The 22,798-nt window shown below is 37.6% G+C and overlaps 1 protein-coding gene and 1 pseudogene across 17 annotated transcripts in view; both read right to left on the reverse strand.

The window, feature by feature from the left end:
- Positions 1 to 22,798, reverse strand: part of LOC105471336 (AGBL carboxypeptidase 3) — a 149,652-nt gene that overhangs the window by 1,469 nt on the left and 125,385 nt on the right. For 5 of the 17 annotated variants that reach the window (XM_024789561.2, XM_071094444.1, XM_024789562.2 and 2 more), the window contains one exon: positions 11,035 to 12,066. The exons of 2 other annotated variants lie outside the window; for them this stretch is intronic. In XM_024789561.2, coding sequence (XP_024645329.2) covers positions 11,646 to 12,066 — 421 coding nt within the window. In that variant the 3' untranslated portion in view covers positions 11,035 to 11,645. Of the gene's footprint in view, positions 1 to 11,028; positions 12,067 to 22,798 lie in introns of those variants that run through there. 10 more of the 17 variants (XM_071094460.1, XM_071094456.1, XM_071094451.1 and 7 more) reach the window with 6 other exon arrangements.
- LOC105471337 (E3 ubiquitin-protein ligase RNF14 pseudogene) lies at positions 16,420 to 22,208 on the reverse strand (annotated as a pseudogene).

Here is a 22,798-nt window from a genome sequence, read left to right on the forward strand (position 1 = left end):
TCGAGCAAGACTATTGGCACCATTTTTTCAATAGCCTTTGCTCACTTCATGTCCCAGTGTCACATTTTGGTAACTTTTGCAACATTTCAAACTTTTTCATTATTATTATATTGGTTATGGTGATCTTTGATGTTACTATTGTGATTGTTTTGCGGTGCCACGAACCGCACCCATATGACGGTGAACTTGATAATTGTTTGTGTGTTCTGACTGCTCCACCAACCGGACATTCCTCCATGTCCCTCTCACGTTAGGTCTCCCTATTCCCGAGACACAAAAATACTGAAATTAGGCCACTTAATGTCCTTACAATGGCCTGTGTTTAAGTGAAAGGAAGCGTCACATGTCTTTCATTTAAAATTGAAAGCTAGAAATGATTAAGCTCAGTGAGGAAGGCCTTGTGAGAGCAAAGATAAGCCGAATGTTAGGTCTTAAACGTTGTGAAGGCAAAGGCTCAGATGATCGTTAGCATTATTCAGCAACAAAGTATTTCTAAATTAAGGTATGCCCATTAGGTTTTTTAAGACATAACAGTATCACACACTAAATAGGCTACCTTATAGTATAAACATGACTTTTATATGCACTGGGAAACAAAAAATTCGTATGATTTGCTTTACTGTAATACTTGCTTTATTGCAGTGGTCTGGAACAGAACCTGCAATATATCTCCGAGGTGTGCCTGTAAATACCATTTACAGCAGCTGAACCATGTAGAAAAATTCAGATTACTTTTCCTATCCTGCATAACTTTTGATCTTCTCTGAAGATAATTGCCTTTTTAAAAAAGTTTGTTTGTTTGCTTGGTTTTCTATTACTTAACACTAATCCAACCCTCAAATGTTTATCAAATCTTCTATGAAATAATGTCTATGCATCAAGTATTCTGTATCTTCCTGAGAAAGGCTTTTTAGGCCCTTCCAACCTGCCCCAGTCTGGGGCTTGACACCACACACAGCTGTTGTCCTGGATTCTCACATCAACACCATGCTGGGGATTCCCTTTACTTCTGTCCTAGGTTGGATCTCCTGCTTCCTGCATCAAAGACATTTCTCTTTCTCCATTTATTCAGTTCTGGGAGAGTAAATCTCCCAGATTCCTGAGAAATGGGTACACTGAAAAGAATTTTTTGAGAACTTACAAAACTGAAAATACCTTCATTCTAACTTGATCTATTCAAATGTGATCAAATTTAGACTGAAAATAAAATTTTAGGTTAAAAATAATTTTCCTTTATAATTTTGGGGGTTTTGTCCCATTATGTCTAGCTTTCTTGTTTTGTTGAGAACTCTAAATTTGTTATGCTTCCTAGCTTCCAAAATGGTCTCCTCTCTTGTCATCCTTTCAGCTTTATGCCTTAAAAAATAAATTATTTTGGTGGTTTTAGGAGGGAGCAAAATTGAATGTGTATCCAGTTTGCCATTTTTAACTGGAGATCTAAAATATTTCTCTGTTCTTCTTCTTCTTCTTTTTTTTTTTACTCTTTTGAGACAGGGTGTATCTGTCACCTAGGCTGGAGTGCAGTGGTATGATCACAGCTCACTGAAGCCTTGACGTCTTGTGCTCAGGTGATCTTCCCACCTCAGCCTCCTGAGTAGCTGGGACTACAGGTGGGTGCCACTATGCCTGGCTAATTTTTGTATTATCATTATTAATTTTTTTTTGTAGAGATGGGGTTTTGCCATGTTGCCCAGGTTGGTCTAACACTCTTGGGGGCTCAAGGGATTCACCTGCCTCGGCCTCCCAGAGTGCTGGGATTACAGGCATGAGCCACTGCGTCTGGCCTCTTTCTTATTCTTTATCTTCCCTTTTTCTTTTCTTTGTTTTTACTCCAAGAGGGTTATTTCTTACTGTATCTTTCAGTGGTTCTCTGGCAACATAGCTGGCCTATGGTTGAGCTTGATGCTTTTATCAAGCTACTCATTTCCTGTTAATTGCTTACCATCAAAATCTCCATTGTTTTTGGCAGCACTCTTAACCTTGAACTTCCCCACACTCTGTTCCAAACAAGTCAGTTTACTTGAGGACAGCTTCAGAGCTCTCTGTTCTTAAGGCATGCCTCTCCCCTGGGCAACATATTTGAGCCACTGCTCTGGACCCGGGGTTGGTGACAGTGGCTTGCTTCTTCTAGAGTGACCCATCTACTTTTTGAGCATGGTGCTGAGTGGGGTAGTAGCCTCTGGTCTTTTCAACTTCAACTTGACTCTCCTGGCATGGAACGTCCACCCTATGAAGTAGCTGGAGGAAAGGTGACCAGGAATCCAGTATTCCCAGCCCACTGCACCTTTGCCTTATGGTTGAGTGGAGGAAGAGAGTCCCTGACCTCTTGGCCTCATTAGCCTTAAATGTTGTCTCTGCAGCACAGAGGTAGGGAGATGAGAAACGCTGGCAGCCTTCTCCTCCTAGAGGAGATACCATAGCCCTTGACTGGGAGCTGGAGGGACTGTGATCCCAGTGTTCTTGGCCATATCCTCCCACAGTGGAGTTTCCCTTCTGCTGAACATGGGGGAAGGGAAGGAGTGGGTCACAGCTAAGTACCACAGACCCTCACTTTTCTTACAGGAATTTAGTAAATTTTCTGAATAAATATGTCTTTATTTGATGTATGCCCTTCGGACAATTTTCAGAAACTTTAAATGGGTTTTTCTAAAAAATATTTCTACCAGGTTCCCCTCCCTGCCCCTCGCTGGGGAGTGGGTGAGAAGCTCCTCAGGGTGCTGTTTTAGAGCTGGATCTCTGCCCAGTTTTTTAAAAAAATTCTATATTAAACACTTCATTTCTTAGAGCGGTTTTAGGTTCACAGGAAAATTGAGAGGAAGGTACAGAGATATCTCATGTAATTCCTACACATATCCAAGGCAGTCTAGTTTTTTTCCTATGTTATCTTCTAGATTTATAGTATTGCATTTTACATTTAGGTCTGTGATCCATTTTGAGTTAATTTTTGTGAAGGCATTAAGGTCTCTGTCTGGATTTGTTTGTTTGTTTGTCTGTTTGTTTTTGCAGTATGTGGATGTTCAGTTGTTCCAGCACCATTTGTTGAAAGGACTATCTTTGTTCCCTTGTATTGCCTTTGCTCCTTTGTTAAAGATGAGTTGACTATATTTATGTGGATCTTTTTCTTGTCTCTCTTTTCTGTTCACTGATCTGTTATTTTGCCAATAACATACTGTATTGCTTATTGTACCTCTATAGTAAGTCCGTTTTTAGAATTTTCTTTTTATTTATTTTTGTGGAAACAGGGTTTTTTTTTTTTTTTTTTTTTTAGAGACGGACTCTTGCTCTGTCACCCAGACTGGAGTGCAGTGGCATGATATCGGCTCACTGCAAGCTCTGCCTCCCAGGTTCACGCCATTCTCCTGCCTCAGCCTCCTGAGTAACTGGGACACAGAAGACCGCCACCATGTCTGGCTAATTTTTTGTATTTTTAGTAGATACAGGATTTCACCATGTTAGCCAGGATGGTCTCGATTTCCTGACCTCATGATCCGCCCGCCTTGGCCTCCCAAAGTGTTGGGATTACAGGCGTGATCCACCACACCCAGCCGAAACGGGGTCTTGCTATGTTGCCCAGGCTGGTTTTAAGCTCCTGGCCTCAAGTGAACATCCTGCCTTGGCCTCCCAAAGTCCTGGGATTACAGGAATGAGCCACCACACCCAGTTTATAGTAAGTCTTAAAGACACGTAGTGTCCATCTTCTGACTTTGTTCTTCTTCAATACTGTGTTGGCTATTCTGGGTCTTTTGCCCCTCCATATGAACTTTAGAAACAGTTTGTTGATATCTACAAAATAACTGGCTGAGATTTGAATTGGGATCTATAGATCAAGTTGGAAAGAAGTGACATCTTGACAATATTGAGTCTTCCTATCTATGAACATGGACTATCTTTCCATTTATTTAGTTATTCTTTAGTAGTTTTTTTATCAGAGTTTTATAGTTTTCCTCATATAGATCTTGACATATACTTAAGTATTTCCTTTTTATTTTTTGATGCTAATGTCAATGGCAATGTGTTTTTAATTTCAAACTCCAATTGTTCATTGCTGGCATATAAGAAGCAATTGACTTTTGTATATCAATCTAGTGTCTTGCAACTTGCTATTATCACTTATTACTCCCAGTTTTTGTTGTTGTTATTGACTTCCTTGCGTTTTCTACAAAGACAGTCATGGTATCTGTGAACAAATACAGCTGACCCTTGAGCTATCCAGGAAGAAGAAAATTAATGTATAACTTTTGAAACCCCAAAACTTAATAGCCTATTGTTGATCAGAAGCCTTACTGATAACAAACAGCTGATAACACATATTTTGTATATGTATTACATACCATATTACAATAAAGTAACTAAAGAAACTATTAAAATCATAAGGAAGGGCAAATACATGGAAAGAACTGTACTTTCCATGTACTTGATGTATTTATTGATACCATTAAGTTTACATTATCTGTTTATGAAATAAATTGTCTGTCTGAAATAGTGGGCAAATGCAGCTGCAGATCTCAATCTATGGTGTATATCAAGCAATTCAACTTCTTTTAATGTCATGACACATTACAGTATTAGACATATCACTGAGGCAGAAAACTAACAAAGTTATTCTGGAACTAAACTTGACACTTGACCAAATGGACCTAACAGACATCTACAGAACACTCCACCCAACAACAACAGAATATACATTCTTCTCATTTGCACATGGCACATACTCTAAGATCAACCGCATGCTTGGCCATAAAGCAATTCTCAGAAATTAAAGAAAAAATGAAATCATACTGACCACTCTTTCAGACTAAAGCACAATAAAAATAGAAATCAACACCAAGATTTCTCTAAACCATACAATTACATGGAAATTAAACAATTTGCTCCAGAATTACTTATGGGTAAACAATGAAATTAAGGCAGAAATCAAGAAATTATTTGAAACTAATGAAAACAAATATACAACATATGAGAATGTCTGGCCACAGCTAAAGCACGATTGAGGGTAAAGTTTATAACACTGAATGCCAACATCCAAAAGAAAGATCTCAAATTTACAATCTAACAGCACACCTAGAGGAACTAGAAAAACAGGAGAAAACCAACCCCAAAGCTAGAAGAAGAAAAGAAATAAGCACAATCAGAGCTGAACTGAATGAAACTGAGACACAAAGAACCACACAAAAGATCAACAAAACCAAAATTTGGTTTTTTGAAAGAATAAGTAGAATTGATAGATCACTAGCTAGACTAATGAAGAAACAGAATATCCAAATAAACACAATCAGAAATAACAAAGGGGACATTACCACTGACCCCACAAAAGTATAAGAAACCCTCAGAGACAATTCTGAATGCCTGTATGCATACAAACTAGAAAACCTAGAAGAAATGGATAAATTCCTGGAAACATACCACCTCCCAAGATTGAACTGGGAAGAAATTGAAATCCTGAACATACTATACAAGTTCTGGAACTGAATCAGTAATAAAAACCTACCAACCAGAAAAGGCCCTGGACCATACAGATTCGTGGTTGAATTCTACCAGACATATAAAGAAAAAGTGGTACCAAACCCACTGAAACTATCCCAAAAAATCAAAGAGGGAGGACTGCTCTCTAACTCAGTCTATAAGGTCAGCATCAGCCTGATACCAAAACCTGGCAGAGCCACAATGAAAAAAGAAAACTTCAGGCCAATATCCTTGATGAACGTAGATGAAAAAATCCTCAACAAAATACTTACTAGCAAACCGAATCTAGCAGCACATCGAAAAGCTAATCCACCACAATCAAGGTGGATGCAAGTTTGGTTCAACATATGCAGATCAATAAATGTGATTCATCACATAAACAGAACTATAAACAATCTTTTCTGCATCTATTGATCATCTTAATAGATGCAGAAAAGGCTTTTGATAAAATTCAACATCCTTTCATGTTAAAAACTCTCAACAAACTAGGGATCAAGACAACATACCTCAAAATAATAAGAGCCACCTATGATAAACCTACAACCAACAGCATACTGAATGGGCAAAAGCTGGAAGCATTCCCTTTGAAAATGGGCACAAAACAAGGATGTCTACTTGCACCACTGCTACTCAGCATAGTACTGGGAGTCCTAGCCAGAGCAACTAGGCAAGAGAAAGAAATAAAAGGCATCCAAATAAAGAGATGAAGTCAAACCATCTCTCTGCAGATCACATGACTCTATACCTAGAAAACCCCATAGTCTCTGCCCAAAGGCTCCTAGATCTGATAAGCAACTTCAGCAAAGTTTCAGGATACAAAACTCAATATACAAAAATCAATAGCATTCTTATACATCAATAAAGCCCAAGCTGAGAACCAAATCAGGAATGCAATCCCATTCACAATAACCACAAAAAGATTAAAATACCTATAAATACAACTAACCAGGGAGGTGAAAGATGTCTACAATGAGAATTTTAAAACACTGCTGAAAGAAATAAGAAATGACACAAATAAATGGAACAATATTCCATGCTCATGAATAGGAAGAATTGATATTGTTAAAATGGACTTACTGCCCAAAACAATGTACAGATTCAATGCTATTCTTATCAAACTACAATATTTTTTACAGAATTAGAAAACAAAAACAATTCTAAAATTCATATGGATCCAAAAAAGAGCCTGAATTGCCAAAGCAATCCTAAGCAAAAAGAACAAAGCTGGAAGCATCACACTGCTTGACTTCAAACTATACTACAAGGCTATGTAACCAAAACAACATGGTATTGGTACAAAAACAGACAGACTAATGGAACAGGTTAAAAACCCAGATATAATGTACCCTACAACCATCTGATCTTTGACAAAGTCAACAATAACAAGCAATGGGGAAAGAGCACCCTATTCAATAAATGGTGCTGGAATAACTGACTAGTCATATGCAGAAGATTCAAATTGGACCCCTTCCTTTCACCATGTACAAAAATCAACTCAAGATGGATTAAAGACTTAAATGTAAAACCTAAAACTGTAAAAACCATAGAAGAAAACCTGGAAAATATCATTTTGGACGTAGGCTCTGGCAAATTTTTCATGTTGAAGACTACAAAAGCAATTGCAGCAAAAACAAAAATTACAAATGGGACCTAATTAAAGAGCTTCTGCACAGCAAAAGGAACTTTCAGCACAGTAAACAGCCTATAGAAGGGGAGAAAATATTGGCAAACTATGCATCTAAGAAAGGTCTAATATCAAGAATCTATAAAAAACTTAAATCAACAAGCAAAAAACAAACAACCCAATTTTTTTAAAAAAGGGCAAAGGACATGAATAGATACTTCTCAAGAGAAGACATACGCATGGCCAACAAGCATATGAAAAAATTCTCAACATCACTGATGATTAGATAAATGCAAATCAAAATCACAATGAGATACCATCCCACAACAGTCAGAATGGCTATTGTTAAAGCAAAGAAAAAAACAAACAACAACAACAGCCGCAACAAAAAACTAGTGAGGTTGCAGAGTAAAGGAATGCTTACACACTGTTGGTGGGAATGTACATTAGTTCAGCCACCATGGAAAGCAGACTGGAGATTTATCAAAGAACTTAAAACACAATCATTTGACCCAGCAATCCCATTATGCAGTATATATCCAAAGGAATATAAATTGTTCTACCATAAAGACACATGCATGTGTATGTTCACTGCAGCACTATTCACAGTAGCAAAGACATAGAATTAACCTAGATGCCCATCAATGGTGGACTGAATAAAGACAATGTGGTACATATATACCATAGAATACTGTGCAGCCATATAAAAGAAATAGTGTCCTTTGCAGCAACATGGTGAAGCTGCAGGCCATTATCCTAAGCAAATTAATGCAGGAACAGAAAACCAAATGACACATGTTCTCACTTATAAGTGGGAGCTAAACATTGAGTACACATGGACACAATGAAGGGAACAATAGACACTAGGGCCTATTTGAAGGTGAAGGGTGGGAGGAGGGTGAGGATCGAAAAACTACCTATTGTGTATTACACTTATTACATGAGTGATATACCAAATGCCCACAACATGCAATTTACCCATGCAACAAACCTGCACATGTACTCCCTGAACCTAAAATAAAAGTTCGAATAAAAATCTCTTTATGACATACGAGTCACATTGGATCCTTTTTATCCATTCTGAAAGTCTTCTGTCTTATAGCTGCTGTATTTAGACCATTTACTTGTAATGTAATTATTGATATAGCTGAATTAATATCTACCATATTTGTTACTGTTTTCTATTCATTACCTTGTTTTTTTATTATTTTGTCTTCCACTTGTTTTCTACTTCCTTCTATTTAAGTTGAATATTTTGTATGATTTAATTTTTTCCTATTTTAGTGTATCAATTATACTTCTTTTTTACCCTTGAATTTACAGGATACATTTACAATGAATCTAATCCTTTTTCAAATAACACTATACCACTTACTTCTTTTGGTAGTACAAGTATTTTATAACAGGGTATTCCCAATTCCTCCCTCCTATTCCTTACAACATTGCTGCTATTCATTTCACTTATCAATAGGCTATAATTTCTGAATAGGTAATTAAGAAAAATAAAATATTTAATTTTACTTTTATTTATTCCTTTTCTATTGCTTTTCCTTGCTTTACATAGGCCAGAATTTCTGACCTGTATAATTTTCATCCTTTCTAAAGAATTTCTTTTAACATTAAAAAAAAAAGCAGGTCTAGAGGTGACAAATTCCCACAATTTTTGTTTGTCCGAAAAAGTCCAATTCTCTTTCGCTTTTGGAGGACAATTTCACTGGATACAGAACTGTAGTCAGTTGTTGTTGTGGTCCGATGTTGCATCCCCCAAATTTCATATGTTACAATCCTAACCTCTAGTGTGATGGTATTAGAAGACAGAACCTTTGGGTGGTAATTAGGTCATGAGGGTGAAGCCCTCATGAATGAGATTAGTGGTCATAATAGACATGAGATGATCTATCCCTACCATGAGAGGATACAAGAGGGCCACCTGCAAACCAAGATGACTGTTCTCACCAGACAATGGATCTGTTGGCATCTTGATCTTGGGCTTGCCAGCCTCAGAACTGAGATAAATTTCTATTGTTTCATTAAGCAGTCTAGTTTATGGTATTTTGTTACAGCAGCCTGAGCTGAGACAGTGGTTCTTTAAACCCTTTAAATATTTCACTCCACTCTCTCCTTTCTTGCATGGTTTCTGAAGAGATGTCTGATGTAATTCTTATCCCTGCTTATCTATACATAAGGTGTTTTTTTCCTGTTTTTTTTTTTTCAAGATTTTTTTCTTGGTCTTTGATTATTTTGGTATTTATCCTTCCCAGTATTCTGTGAGCTTTCTGGATCTGTGGTTTGGTGTCATTAATTTTGGGAAATTCTCAGTCATTATTGCCTCAATACTTCTTGTGTTCCTTTTTTACTTTTACTTCTGATATTCTCATTACACATGTTACATACCTTTTAAAATTGTCCTGCAGTTTTTGGATATTTTGGATATTTTGGAATTTTCATGCTTTTTTGCTCTGCATTTAAGTTTTACTAGTTTCTATTGACATTGTTTCAAGCATACTGACTCTTTCCTCAGTTGTGTCTCACCTGTTGGGTAGTCCATCATCATTCATTCTGTTACAGTGTTTGATTTCTAGCATTTTTGTTTGTTTGTTTCTTAGTTCACATCTCTCTGCTTATATTATCCATCTGTTCTTGCATTGTCCAATTTTCCCATTAGAACTGTCAGCATATTAATCATAGTTGTTTTAAATTTCTATGGAAATACATGAAAGGTGTGTCAGAGAAGGCAGCAGTTGAGTTGAATCTTAAAGAAGTAGGGGCTGCCAGGTGAAGGAGATGCTGGGCCGAGAGAATAAGTGGCTTTTATGAGAGAGTGGCATGCTCAGAAAACTGAAAGTATTGTAGCATAGTGAGGAAGTGGACTGCCAATCCTCTTACTTTGGATAAAACATCTTATATTTGTATCAAATACAAGGAGTGCAATTATGGACCAAGGTAAAATTGTTTAGGTAATATCTCTGCATCCCTTCATCTTCCAGGAAACTGGTTTATCACCTTTTTTGGTCATTCACAAAGACAATAAATTCCAGAGTTTACAGTCTCAAACTCAGACAATTGAAGATTCAAATGACATTTCACTGAATTAAAAATAAATATTTTCCCAGAGTTTAGGCTTTTGTCCTGATCTATGTGGATAATGCCAACTGAATTTTGAGTACTCTTACTCCATCCCAAAGTCAGCTATAATAAATGCTATGATCCAGAACATTAACCTCCAGCTCTCCCAAGCCCAAGCACCTACCTGGCAGAGGGCATCCCAAAAGCCAGTAGACTTCTGCTCTTGCCCAAGATAATCACTGAGAATGAGAATTTTATACCAAAAGTTGGGGTACTCTCTGAGAACCAGGATACTTGCCTCCAAAGCACCATTTAATGTATTTAGAAGGTAGCTATTTCCCACCAGATGTTAAAGATTCCTGAGGAAATCTATGGTCATGGTCCTTTAAAATATAATAGTTAACTCTTTTAACAGTGCAGCGGGCTCTCCTTGAAAACTCTTCAGCTACTAGAAATACTGTTGAAAGTAGATCACTCAACCCCAGATCTTCATAGTTCTACCCAGCCGTAATTAGGCTGTGGCCTGTATTTTTAATGTACCTCTCCTACCTGACCCTCCCTCTGCTTAGCCTCATCCTCTAATGGATGCCATTGTTGACGTATGACCCAAGGCTGCTTGATTCTGTTTTCTTACTTACCACATCCATCCTGACTCTTTTGCCTGACATACCTGCTCCTCTGCGTGTCCTTCACAAATCCCTGCCAGTGCTCACTGCCTTATGAATGACAAACTGAGGTGCTGGACTTACTTCAGTGTCCACATGAATAAATGGCTGGAGATGTAAACTAATTTTCTGTAAAGGAAACTGTACATCTTTATAGCTTTGCTACATTTTGAGAAATAAAATGACTATTTTAAACCATAGTCCATGCATTTCAGTGCCATTTTGTGCCACACTTTTGCTTTGTGCAACTGGTAACTTTTAATATACAGTATTTTTTCTAATCATTGGAAGTGCACAACTTAACACTTTATCTTATTCTGTAATCATTTTATTCAGGTATGTTTTATCCGTACAATTATGTGGTAATCTCCTAGTAGAGAGAAATGGTTCCTAGCACACCAGTGATATAACAGAAAATCAGGAAATGATGTTTGTTGACTGATTCATTAAAGTGTCTAGTAGGGAGGTTAAAAATCAGTGACATATTACATGTCATTCCTACGTTGAGTTCTTAAGTTTTTTGGTGTTAAATGCATAAGTAGTTTTGGAAGAAATCAAAACTTCAGAGATTTTTTTCCATGCTGGTAAAAACTAAATATAAATATCTACTTTGATATTTTTCCGTATTTTCTCTGGATTTCTTTTTAAATCTCTGAAAGATGTTCCCACTACAGAAGATGGGATATCTAAAATTTGTAGTTTATGCATATGCACGTGTAGGGGGAGAGATAGGGAAAGGGGAAGGGGAGGGCTTTCCTTTTTTTCTTTTTACCACATAAGCATATGTTATCCTTCATTCACAGTTCTCAGAGCAGTATAAAACTAGATTAACTCTCCCTTTGGAACTTCAGATATAAGGTGGGTTGTCCATCATTCTTATTGGCCTGCTCATCCTTATTTTTAGTTAGATGGAGAGCTGTATGCTTAGAGCTTTGCTGGTTAGTTTCTTCAGCTTGAAGACTCTTATATTTTAGAACATTTGCATCCATTCCAAAGCTTGAAGAAGAAGTCTCCCACTTGCTGCTGAGAGGTTTTATGTCTTCATTCTTTATGGCCCAGATTTGAGAATGTTTATTCTTCTTGGGGCCTTTGAGAGGTGATAAACTTTCCAATGACCCATGGGGCTTAGACTGAACCCATTCTGAAGAGTTTGCCATAACATCCCCTTGGATTACAAAAGGGTGATTTCTGGGTGCTGTCCAAGATGTGCTGTATTTCTTTATATTTCTGCAAGTAGCTGGATTTAGTCTAGAAAAGAAATGACATATGTGAACTTTTGTCCATCACGTACCTACTTTGTAGTCCTAGGTATATTATCATAGTACAAATAATATTTTTTCTTTTTAGTAAGTTCATAACTTCTTAAAAGTTTAAGACTTTTACCATCATAAGTCTTCATCTCTGATCATGATTTTTTTTTAAGCACTACTCCAATCTTGCATTTCTAAATGCCTAGAGGACATGTTCATTTGGATACCTACTCTGACCTCAGCCTTCCTAATATAACAGCCACTCTGGGCCCCAGCTTCTTATCTATATATCTAGTTAAAGTAGATGGTCACTAAAAAGTAAAGTAGTTGTTTGCTCTAAAAATCTATTCTGTTTATTCTATTAGAATGGATTCAGTATATATGCTATGAGATTTTTTTCTATAACCAGTAAAAAAATCAATGTCTGAGAGAGGGAAGTTTTCCTCGAGGGAGCTTTTGTAAACTAATAATTGCAGCCACTTAAAATCACTGTTTTTTCAGTATTCCATTTTTTAACCATAGAATTTCAGCTATATTTTTAATTAACCTTTTAAATTTTGAGGTAACTGTAGACTTACATGCATTTGGGAGAAGTAATACAGAGAGATCCCATGAACTCTTCACCCAATTTCCCCAAAATAGCTTGCAAAACCATAGAACAATATCACAATCAGGATATTAACATTGATGTAGTCAAGATAGAGAACACTGCCCGCATGTTGTCCTCTTATAGTACCTGCTTCCTTCTTTCCCATCCCCTTCTTAATTCCTGGCAACCATTATTAATCTATTATCAAGTTATATTATTTTGTTATTTTAAGAAGTTACATAAAGGAATCATACCGTATGTAACCTTCTGGGATCAGCCTTTTTTTTTTTGTAAACGCAAAGTAATTGGAGATTCATCTATGTTGTTTTGTGTATCAGCAGTTCATTCCTTATTATAATTGCTGAGTCTGTGACATGAATGTACCATAGTTTGTTTAATAATTCATCCATCCAATGACATATAGATTATTTCCAGTTTATGGCTATTACAAATAGTTATGCACACAGGATTTTTTGTGAGTTATTTTTTGTATAAGGTGTAAGTTTAAGGTTCATTTTTTTAGCCTATGGATATCCAGTTGTTCCAGCACCATTTGTTGAAAAGGCTCTTTTTTCTCCATTGAATTGCTTTTGAATTCCCTATCAAAATCAGTGGAGCATATTTATGTGGTCTATTTCTTGGTTCTCGCCTCAGTTCCACTGATGTATATATTTATTTCTCCTCTAATATTACTGTCTTGATTACTCTAGCTATATAAAAGTTCTTGAAATCAGATAGACTGATCTCTCCCACTTTATCCTTGTTTGTCAAATTTGTTTCTGCTATTGTAGTGCATCTGCAGATAAATTCTGGAATAATCTTGTCTATATATGAAAAAGATCTTGCTGGGATTTTGATAGGCATTGTGTTAAACTTGTAATATTAATCTGGGAAGAACTGACATCTTTATTGAGGCTTTCAATTTATGAACATGCTATATCTTTCCACTCATTTAGATATTTTAAAAATTCTCTTATTCATGTTATATGCTTTTGAACATACAAACCTTGTACAACTAAGTATTTTTTTTCAGATATTTCAAGTGGTATTATATTTGTAATTTTGGTGTTCACATGTTCATTGCTTATATATAGAAGGAGAATTAATTTTGTACATTTATCTTGTATTCTGAGGCCTAGCATAACTTATTAGTTCTAAAGGGTGTGTGTGTGTGTGCGCGTGCACGCGTGCGCATGTGTGCGTGTGTGTTTTGGTAAATTTATTAGGATTTTCTACATAGAGAATAGCATCTTTCACAAGGAGGGATCATTTTATTTCTTCCTTTCTGATTTGTATGCTTTTTATTTTTTTATTGCCTTATTGCAATGGCTAGAACTTCTAGCACAATGTTCAATAGAGTGGTGTATTAGTCTATTCTCATGCTGCTAATAAAAACATACCCAATACTGAGTAATTTATAAAGGAAAGAGGTTTAATTGACTCACAGTTCCACATGGCTGGGGAGGCCTCACAATCATGGTGGAAGGCAAAGGAGGAGCAAAGTCATGTCTTACATGGTGGCAGGCAAGAGAGCTTATGCAGGGGAACTCCTATTTATAAAACCATCAGATCTCCTGAGACTTGTTCACTACCATGAGAAGAGTATGGGGAAATTGCCCCTGTGATTCAGTTATCTTCACCTGACCCTGCCCTTGACATGTGGGGATTATTACAATTAAAGGTGAGATCTGGGTGGGGACACAGCCAAACTATATCAAGTGGTAAGAATTGACTTTATTAAGTTGAGTAAGTTCCCCTTTATTCCTATGTTTTTCTGACACTTTTTACCATGGATGGGTATTGAATTCTGTCAAATACCAATTTATGTGCCAATTAATAGGATCTTGTGATTTTTCTTCTTAAGCTTGCTAATATGAAGGATTTCATCAATTACTTTTTGGATATTAAACTAACCTTGAATTCCTGAAATAGACTTCACTTGGTCATGGTGTATAATTCTTTTTATTTAGAGCTGAATTCTATTTGCTAATATTTTGTTAGATTTATCTTGTTAAATCTAGATTTATGCAAAATCCTATTCTGTCATTTCCTTTTTTGTTTTGCCCTTGTCTGGTTTTGATATCATGCTAGTAATGGCTTCATAAAATGAACTGAAAACTCCTATTTCCTGGAAGAAATTGTATAGAATTGGTACTAATTCTTCCTTAATTTATTGGTAAAATTCTCTTCTAAAACCACCTAGGCCAGGTGATTTCTTTTTTAGGGTTTTAAAACTATGAAATCAATTTCCTTATTAGTTACAGGGGTATTCAAATATTCTATTTCATATTGAATGAGTTGGGGTAGTTCATATTTTATTGAGGAAATAATCAATTTCCTCTAAAAAACACCTGGATACACGTGCAGAACGTGCAGGTTTGTTACATAGGTATATGTGTGCTATGGTGGTTTGTTGCACCTATTGACATGTCCTCTATGTTCCCTCCCCTCACCCCTCACCCCCCAACAGGTTCTGGTGTGTGATGTTCCCCTCTATGTGTCCATGTGTCCTCACTGTTCAACTCCCACTTATGAGTGAAAACATGTGGTGTTTGGTTTTCTGTTCCTGTGTTAAGTTTGCTGAAGATGATGGCTTCTGGCTTCATCCATGTCCCTGGAAAAGACATGATCTCATTCCTTTTTCTTTCTAATTACAAGACGATTTTTAAATTTATTTTTATTTTTAAGATTAAACATCCTCTTCGACAATCCAAAAACACAGTCCTTGCTCACTCAGGACACACACACCTAAAACAGTCAAAAGCGATTCCTCGATTTTCAATGACAAAGTAGGAAAAAAAGAATATGTTCTCAAGCTGCAGTTCAATTTTTCTGTCCTCTTTTCCAAAAAATTTTACTTTGCTATCAAGTCCGCCCACCAATGATAAGGAAAGACAATTTTTTGAAAAGCCAACAAAACCCAGAAAAAGGAACAGGTATCAATTCAAAATTATCACCCAAAACACTGCTGTTGCAAAAAAAGAGCATGAAGCCAAATTTCCACAGCTTGTTAGAGAAGACCTTTAAAAATAATTCAGAAAATTAGGACTGGAACTACAGTGGTACAGACAGGTTATACTGTCACTATATGCATATACAGTGGTAAATGCGGATAATTCAAGAACATTCAGATTGGGAATATATTAAGCTTTCTCCTATTCCAGCAGAGGAAATAAAAACATGTGTTGCTGGAATTAATATTAAAATTGTCCTTACAAATAGAAGGTAGAGCAACGGTAAAGAGAGAGAATGTGGAACAAAAGTAGCAAAGACAAGTCATTTTGAATCTAGGCTCTAACACCCAGGAAAGTTGAATAGAACTTAAATTCTTCTAAGCCAGTATCACTAAATTCTAGATTTGGCCTGAAACCAGTGGACCATATACACTACTAATAAATATCAAGTGCCCCACAGCATTTGTGGTATTAAAACATATTTTAAAATTATTATAAATTTCCATTCTGGAAAGCAGGTCAAAATGACACTGGATCATCCAGTCAGTTACAGGGTAAAGGGCTTCCTCCAGAGAACTGACTTGGCAGAAATTTAGGTTGGTAGGAATGTGATTAATGTGGAGTAAACGAGATCAGATTCTCAGTATAATTTTCATAAGGCTTCTTCTACCTACCCCGGTTGTAAGGAGTAGTACTGAGGGAGCTCCAACAGAATGTCTTAGAGGGATGCTTCTCAGAGACAAAGGGTCTGTAAGTTTAACTCTTGACCCCTCTTCTTACGTAAAGCTTGGGGAAGGAAATAAATATTTAACTACTCAGAGCTTTGGACACATTATAATATTTAATATTCTGTAGTTTCATTTTCTGAACCCTTGGCTTATAATTTTTCTCAATTTACATTAAAAAATATATGAATGCACCCTCTTCAGTAGTACCACATGAAAATATAAACCTTTTCTTCCATATCTTCTACACAGGAAGAGTGAATGAATAGTACTCTAAATATCCTGCAGAGTTACTTTGTGTACTTGACAAAAGATTAGGGAAAACCAATCCACTTCCATATCTTGAGCAAGTAGTTAACTAGTCTTCAATCTCATCTTCCAAAATATCTTCATCAACATCCACAGCATAAAACAGCTGGTTAAAACGTGGTGAAGCAGGATCAGTGAAATGTTTGTAAGGGTTTGCTCTAGAGAGATAACTCATGCAAATCCAACAGAAGTATTGCATACAGCCAGTACATGTCATCTTGTTATATCCATCTAATTTCTCTATGGGAGTTCCACAACATGGTCAGTTCTTGAAGTTTTTCTCTGGCCATTCCTTACTTTCCATCTTTTCCAGTGCCTTCTGAATCACCCTCTTACCACACCTTTGTTCCAAAAGTCTTTTATTGGCCTCATCTGCTTGCAGGTATTCATTTCGTAAGTCTATTAATTTCTCTGCAGTCACCTTACATGGAGAGACCCCATGGTAGGTCAACCTGCATAAGGTACAGAAGGCAAAATTGCAGCTGGAGCAGATACCCATGGTGCAGCCAGGCTCCTGCATGACAGGTAGCTGGCAGCATGGGTAGGGGCAGTATACCACATCTGCCATCAGGTCCAAGGTGAACTGGAGAAGAAGGCGGTCATAAGAGGCAAATAACTCTGCTTGCACTAGCTCCTCTTTGACCTGACCAGGAGTGGCCACCGAAGGGCACTTTGGTTCTGGGCAGTTGAGGCATTGAACCTGGCCATCTCTGATCTGGATTTCAAAGTAGTCCTTCAGACAGGCTTTGCAGTACACATGCCTGCACTCCAAGAAGTACATGCATTCACTATCCAGCTTGTTACAGAAACAGATATTGCATAGGAACAAATTACTACTAAAGCATTTTATCTGCTGAGCTTGATCAAAGTCCAACATTTCCCGGATCATATTTAACAATGATTCCACATCCTGCACAGCTGTCTCGTCCACAATTTCCTCTTGGTCTGTATCAGATCCAGAAGTTCCTCCAAAAACTAGGTCTGTGTTGGGAGAGGCTTGAGCTGTCCTTCTCTGCACATTTTTGTGAGAACCAATCTTGAGCTCAAAAGGAGAGACAATATTCAGGTATAGTAGGGTCTCTTCCTTAAGAAATTGCATGCAGGCTAACAGGATCATGCTGCCACGGTATTCTTCCCATAGAGCAGATAGCGCTCACAAATATCTTGAAATTCTGTAGCAAATCCAAATAGATCCTGGTTTCTCCACCTTGGACAGATTCTGCTTTTCTAAATTCATGTCCATCATAAATACTTGCTGGGGCCAGCAATTCATCCTCCTGAGCTTCTCAGTCTTCTGACGACATTTAATTTTCTGAGGAACAAAACCAAGATGGCCACGAGAGTGAACTCTGGTTGTTCTCGCTGCTATGTTGCCACCAGGGTCATGACAGTTTACAAATGCCTTTTTTTTTTTTGAGAGACAGTGTCTCACTCTGTTGCCCAGGCTGGAGTGCAGTGGCACTATCTCGGCTCACTACAACCTCCGCCTCCTGGGTTCAAGCGATTCTCCTGCCTCAGCCTCCCGAGTAGCTGGGACTACAGGTGCCCACCACCATGCCTGGCTAATTTTTGTATTTTTAGTAGAGACGGGGTTTCACCATATTGGCCAGGCTCGTCTCAAACTCCTGACCTTGTGATCCACCCACCTCGGCCTCCCAAAGTGCTGGGATTACAGGCATGAGCTACCATGCCTGGCAGATGCCATTCCTTTTTATGGCTGCATAGTATTCCATGGTGTATATGTGCCACATTTTCTTTATCCAGTCTGTCATTGATGGGTATTTGGGTTGGTTCCATGTCTTTGCTATTGTAAACAATGCTGCAATAAACATATGTGTGCATGTGTCTTTATAGTAGAATGATTTACATTCCTTTGGGTATATACCCAGTAATGGTATTGCTGGGTCAAATGGTAGTTCTGGTTCTAGATCCTTGAGGAATCACCATACTGTCTTCCACAATGGTTGAACTAATATACACTCCCACCAGCACAGTAAAAGCATTCCTATTTCTCTACAGCCTCCCCAGCATCTATTGTTTCTTGACTTTTTAGTAATTGCCATTCTGACTGATGTGAGATGGCATGTCATTGTGGTTTTGATTTACATTTCTCTGATGATCAGTGTGATTAGTGGCGTTGAGTTTTTTGTTTTTGTTTTTGTTTTTAGATGGAGATTTGCTCTGTTGCCAGGCTGGAGTGCAGTGGTGCGATCTTGGCTTACTGCAACCTCTGCCTCCCGAGTTCAAGCAATTCCCCTGCCTCAGTCTCCCAAGTAGCTGGGACTACAGGCATGCGCCACCACACCCGGCTAATTTTTTGTATTTTAGTAGAGACGGGGTTTCACCATGTTGGCCAGGATGGTCTCGATATCCTGACCTCGTGATCCACCTGCCCTGGCCTCCCAAAGTGCTGGGATTACAGGTGTGAGCCACCGCACCCAGTCATTGAGCTTTTTTACATGTTTGTTGGCTGCATAAATGTCTTCTTTTGAGAAGTGTCTTCATATCCTTTGCCCACTTTTTGATGGGGTCGTCTGTTTTTTTCTTGTAAATATGTTTAAGTTGCTTGTAAATTCTGGATATTAGACCTTTGTCAGATGGGTAGATTGCAAAAATTTTCTCCCATTCTGTAGGTTGCCTGTTCACTCTGATGCTTGTTTCTTTTGCTGTGCAGAAGCTCTTTAGTATAATTAGATCCCATTTGTCCATTTTGACTTCTGTTGCAATTGCTTTTGGTGTTTTGTCATGAAGTCTTCACCCATGCCTATGTCCTGAATGGTATTGCCTAGGTTTTCCTCTGGAGTTTTCATCGTTTGGGGTTTTACATTTAAGTCTTTAATCCATCTTCAGTTAATTTTTGTATAAGGTGTAAGGAAGGGGTCCAGTTTCAGTTTTCTGAACATGGCTAGCCAGTTTTACCAGCACCACTTATTGAATAGGGAATCCTTTCCCCATTGCTTGTTTTTGTCAGGTTTGTCAAAGATCAGATAGTTGTAGATGTGTGGTATTATTTCTGAGGTCTCTGTCCTGTTGCATTGGTCTACATGTCTGTTTTGGTTACTGTAGCCTTGTATTATAGTTTGAAGTCAGGTAGCGTGATGCCTCCAGCTTTGTTCTTTCTGCTTAGGATTGTCTTGGCTATTCAGGGTTTTCTTTGATTCCATATGAAATTTAAAGTAGTTTTTTCTAAATCTGTGAAGAATGTCAGTGGTAGTTTGATGGGAAAAGTGTTGAATCTATAAATTACTTTGAGCAGTATTGCCATTTTCATGATACTGATTCTTCCTATCCATGGAATGTTTTTCCACTTGTTTGTGTCCTCTCTTGTTTCCTTGAACAGTGGTCTGTAGTTCTTGAAGAGGTCCTTTATATCCCTTGTTAGCTGTGTTCCTAGGTATTGCTTTGTAGCAATCGTGAATGGGAGTTGATTCATGATTTGGCTCTCTGCTTGTCTATGTTGGTGTAAAGGAATGCTTAGGATTTTTGCACATTGATTCTGTATTCTGAGACTTTGCTGAAGTTGCTTATCAGTTAAGGAGTTTTGGGACTGAGATGATGGGGTTTTCTAAATATAAAATTATGTCATCTGCAAACAGAGACAATTTGACTTCCTCTCTTCCTATTTGAATACCCTTTACTTTTTTTTTCTTACCTAATTGCCCTGGCCAGAGCTTCCAATTCTATGTTGAATAGGAGTGGTGAGAGAGGGCATCCTTGTCTTGTACTGGTTTTCAAAGGGAATGTTTCCAGCTTTTGTCCATTCAATATGATATTGGCTGTGGGTCTGTCATAAATAGCTCTCATTATTTTGAGATATACTCCATCAATACCTAGTTTATTGAGAGTTTTTAATGTGAAGGGATGTTGAATTTTATCAGAAGCCTTTTCTGCATCTATTGAAATAATTATGTGGTTTTTGTCTTTGGTTCTGTTTATGTGATGGATTACGTTTATTGATTGGCATATGTTGAACCAGCCTTGCATCCCAGGGATGAAGCCAACTTCATCATGGTGGATACCTTTTTTGATGTGCTGCCAAATTCGGTTTGCCAGTATTTTATTGAGGATTTTCGTATTGATGTCCCTCAGGGATATTGGTCTGAAGTTTTCTTTCTTTGTGTGTCATCATCCTGGTCCATCAGGATGATGGTGGCTTCATAAACTGAGTTAGGGAGGAGCCCCTCCTTTTCAATTGTTTGGAATAGTTTGAGAAGGAATGGTACCAGCTCTGCTTTGTACTTCTGGTAGAATTCGGCCGTGAATCTGTCTACTCCTGTGCTTTTTTTGCTTGGTGGGCTATTAATTATTGCCTCAATTTCAGAACTTGCTATTGGTCTATTCAGGGATCCAACTTCTTCTTAGTCTTAGGCGGGTGTATGTGTCCAGGAATTTCTCCATTTCTTCTAGATTTTCTAGTTTATTTGCATCAAGGTGTTGATAGTATTCTCTGATGGTAGTCTGTATTTTTGTGGGATCAGTGGTGATATCCCCTTATTATTTTTTATTGTGTCTCTTTGATTCTTCTCTCTTCTTCTTTATTAGTCTAGCCAGTGGTCTATCTATTTTGCTAATTTTTTCAAAAAAACAGCTTCTGGATTCAGTGATTTTTGGGGGAGTTTTTTGTGTCTCTATCTCCTTCAATTCTGCTCTTAGTTATTTCTTGTCATCTGCTAGCTTTTGGATTAGTTTGCTCTTGTCTCTCTAGCTCCTTTAATTGTGATGTTTGGGTGTGGATTTGAGATCTTTCTAGCTTTCTGATATGGGCATTTCCCCCTTAACACTGCTTTAGCTGTGTCCCAGAGATTCTGGTACATTGTCTCTTAGTTCTCATTGGTTTCAAATAACTTCTTGATTTCTGCCTTAATTTCATTATTTACCCAGGAGTCATTCAGGAGCAGATTGGTCAATTTCCATGTAATTGTGTGGTTTTGAGTGAGCTTCTTAATCCTGAGTTCTAATTTGATTGCACTGTGGTCTGAGAGACTGTTTGCTATGATTTCAGTTCTTTTGCTTTTGCTGAGGAGTGTTTTACTTCCAATTATGTGGTCAATTTTAGAAGAAGTGCCATGTAGCACAGAGAAGAATGTATATTCTGTTGATCTGGGTGGAGATTTCTGTAGATGTCTGTTAGGTCCACTTGATCCAGAGCTGAGAGTTCAAGTCCTGAATATCTTTGTTAATTTTCTGTCTTGTTGATCTGTCTAATGTTGACAGTGGGGTGTTAAAGTCTTCCACTATTATTGTGTGGGAGTCTAAGTCTCTTTGTAGGTCTCTAAGAACTTGTTTTATGAATCTGGGTGCTCCTGTATTGGGTGCATATATATTTGGAACAGTTAGCTCTTCTTGTTGAATTGTTCCCTTTACCATTATGTAATACCCTTGTCTTTTTTTATCTTTGTTGGTTTAAAGTCTGTTTTGTCAGAGACTAGGATTGCAACCCCTACTTTTTTTTTGTTTTTCTTTGCTTTCCATTTGCTTGGTAAATTTTTCTCCATCCCTTTATTTTGAGCCTATGTGTGTCTTTGCACATGAGACAGGTCTCCTGAATACAGCACACCAATGGAACTTGTAGCATAGAGAAGAATGTATATTCTTCTTTATCCAATTTGCCAGTCTGTGTCTTTTAACTGGGGCATTTAGCCCATTTACATTTAAGGTTAGTATTGTAATGTGTCAGTTTGATCCTGTCATCATGATGCTATTTGTTTATTTTGTGCACTGATTGATGCAGTTTCGTCATAGTGTCATTGGTCTTTATATTTTGGTGTGGTTTTGCAGTGGCTGGTACTGGTTTTTGTTTTTCATATTTACTGCTTCTTTCAGGAGCTCTTGCAAGGCAGCCCTGGTGGTAATGAAAGCCCTCAGTATTTGCTTGTCTGGAAAGGATTTTTCCTTTGCTTATGAAGATTAGTTTGGCCAGATACAAAATTCTGGGTTGAAAATTTTTTTCCTTAAGAATGTTGAATATTGGCCCCCAATCTTTTCTGGCTTGTAGAGTTTCTGCTGAGAGGGCCACTGTTAGTCTGATGGGCTTCCCTTTGTAGATGACCTGGCCTTTCTCTCTGGCTGCCCTTAACATTTTTTCCTTCATTTTGACCTTAGAGAATCTGATGATTATATGTCTTGGGGTTGATCTTCTCATGGAATATCTTA

This window comes from Macaca nemestrina, chromosome 4 (genome assembly GCF_043159975.1).
Source record: "Macaca nemestrina isolate mMacNem1 chromosome 4, mMacNem.hap1, whole genome shotgun sequence".
Classification (NCBI taxonomy): Eukaryota; Metazoa; Chordata; class Mammalia; order Primates; family Cercopithecidae; genus Macaca; species Macaca nemestrina.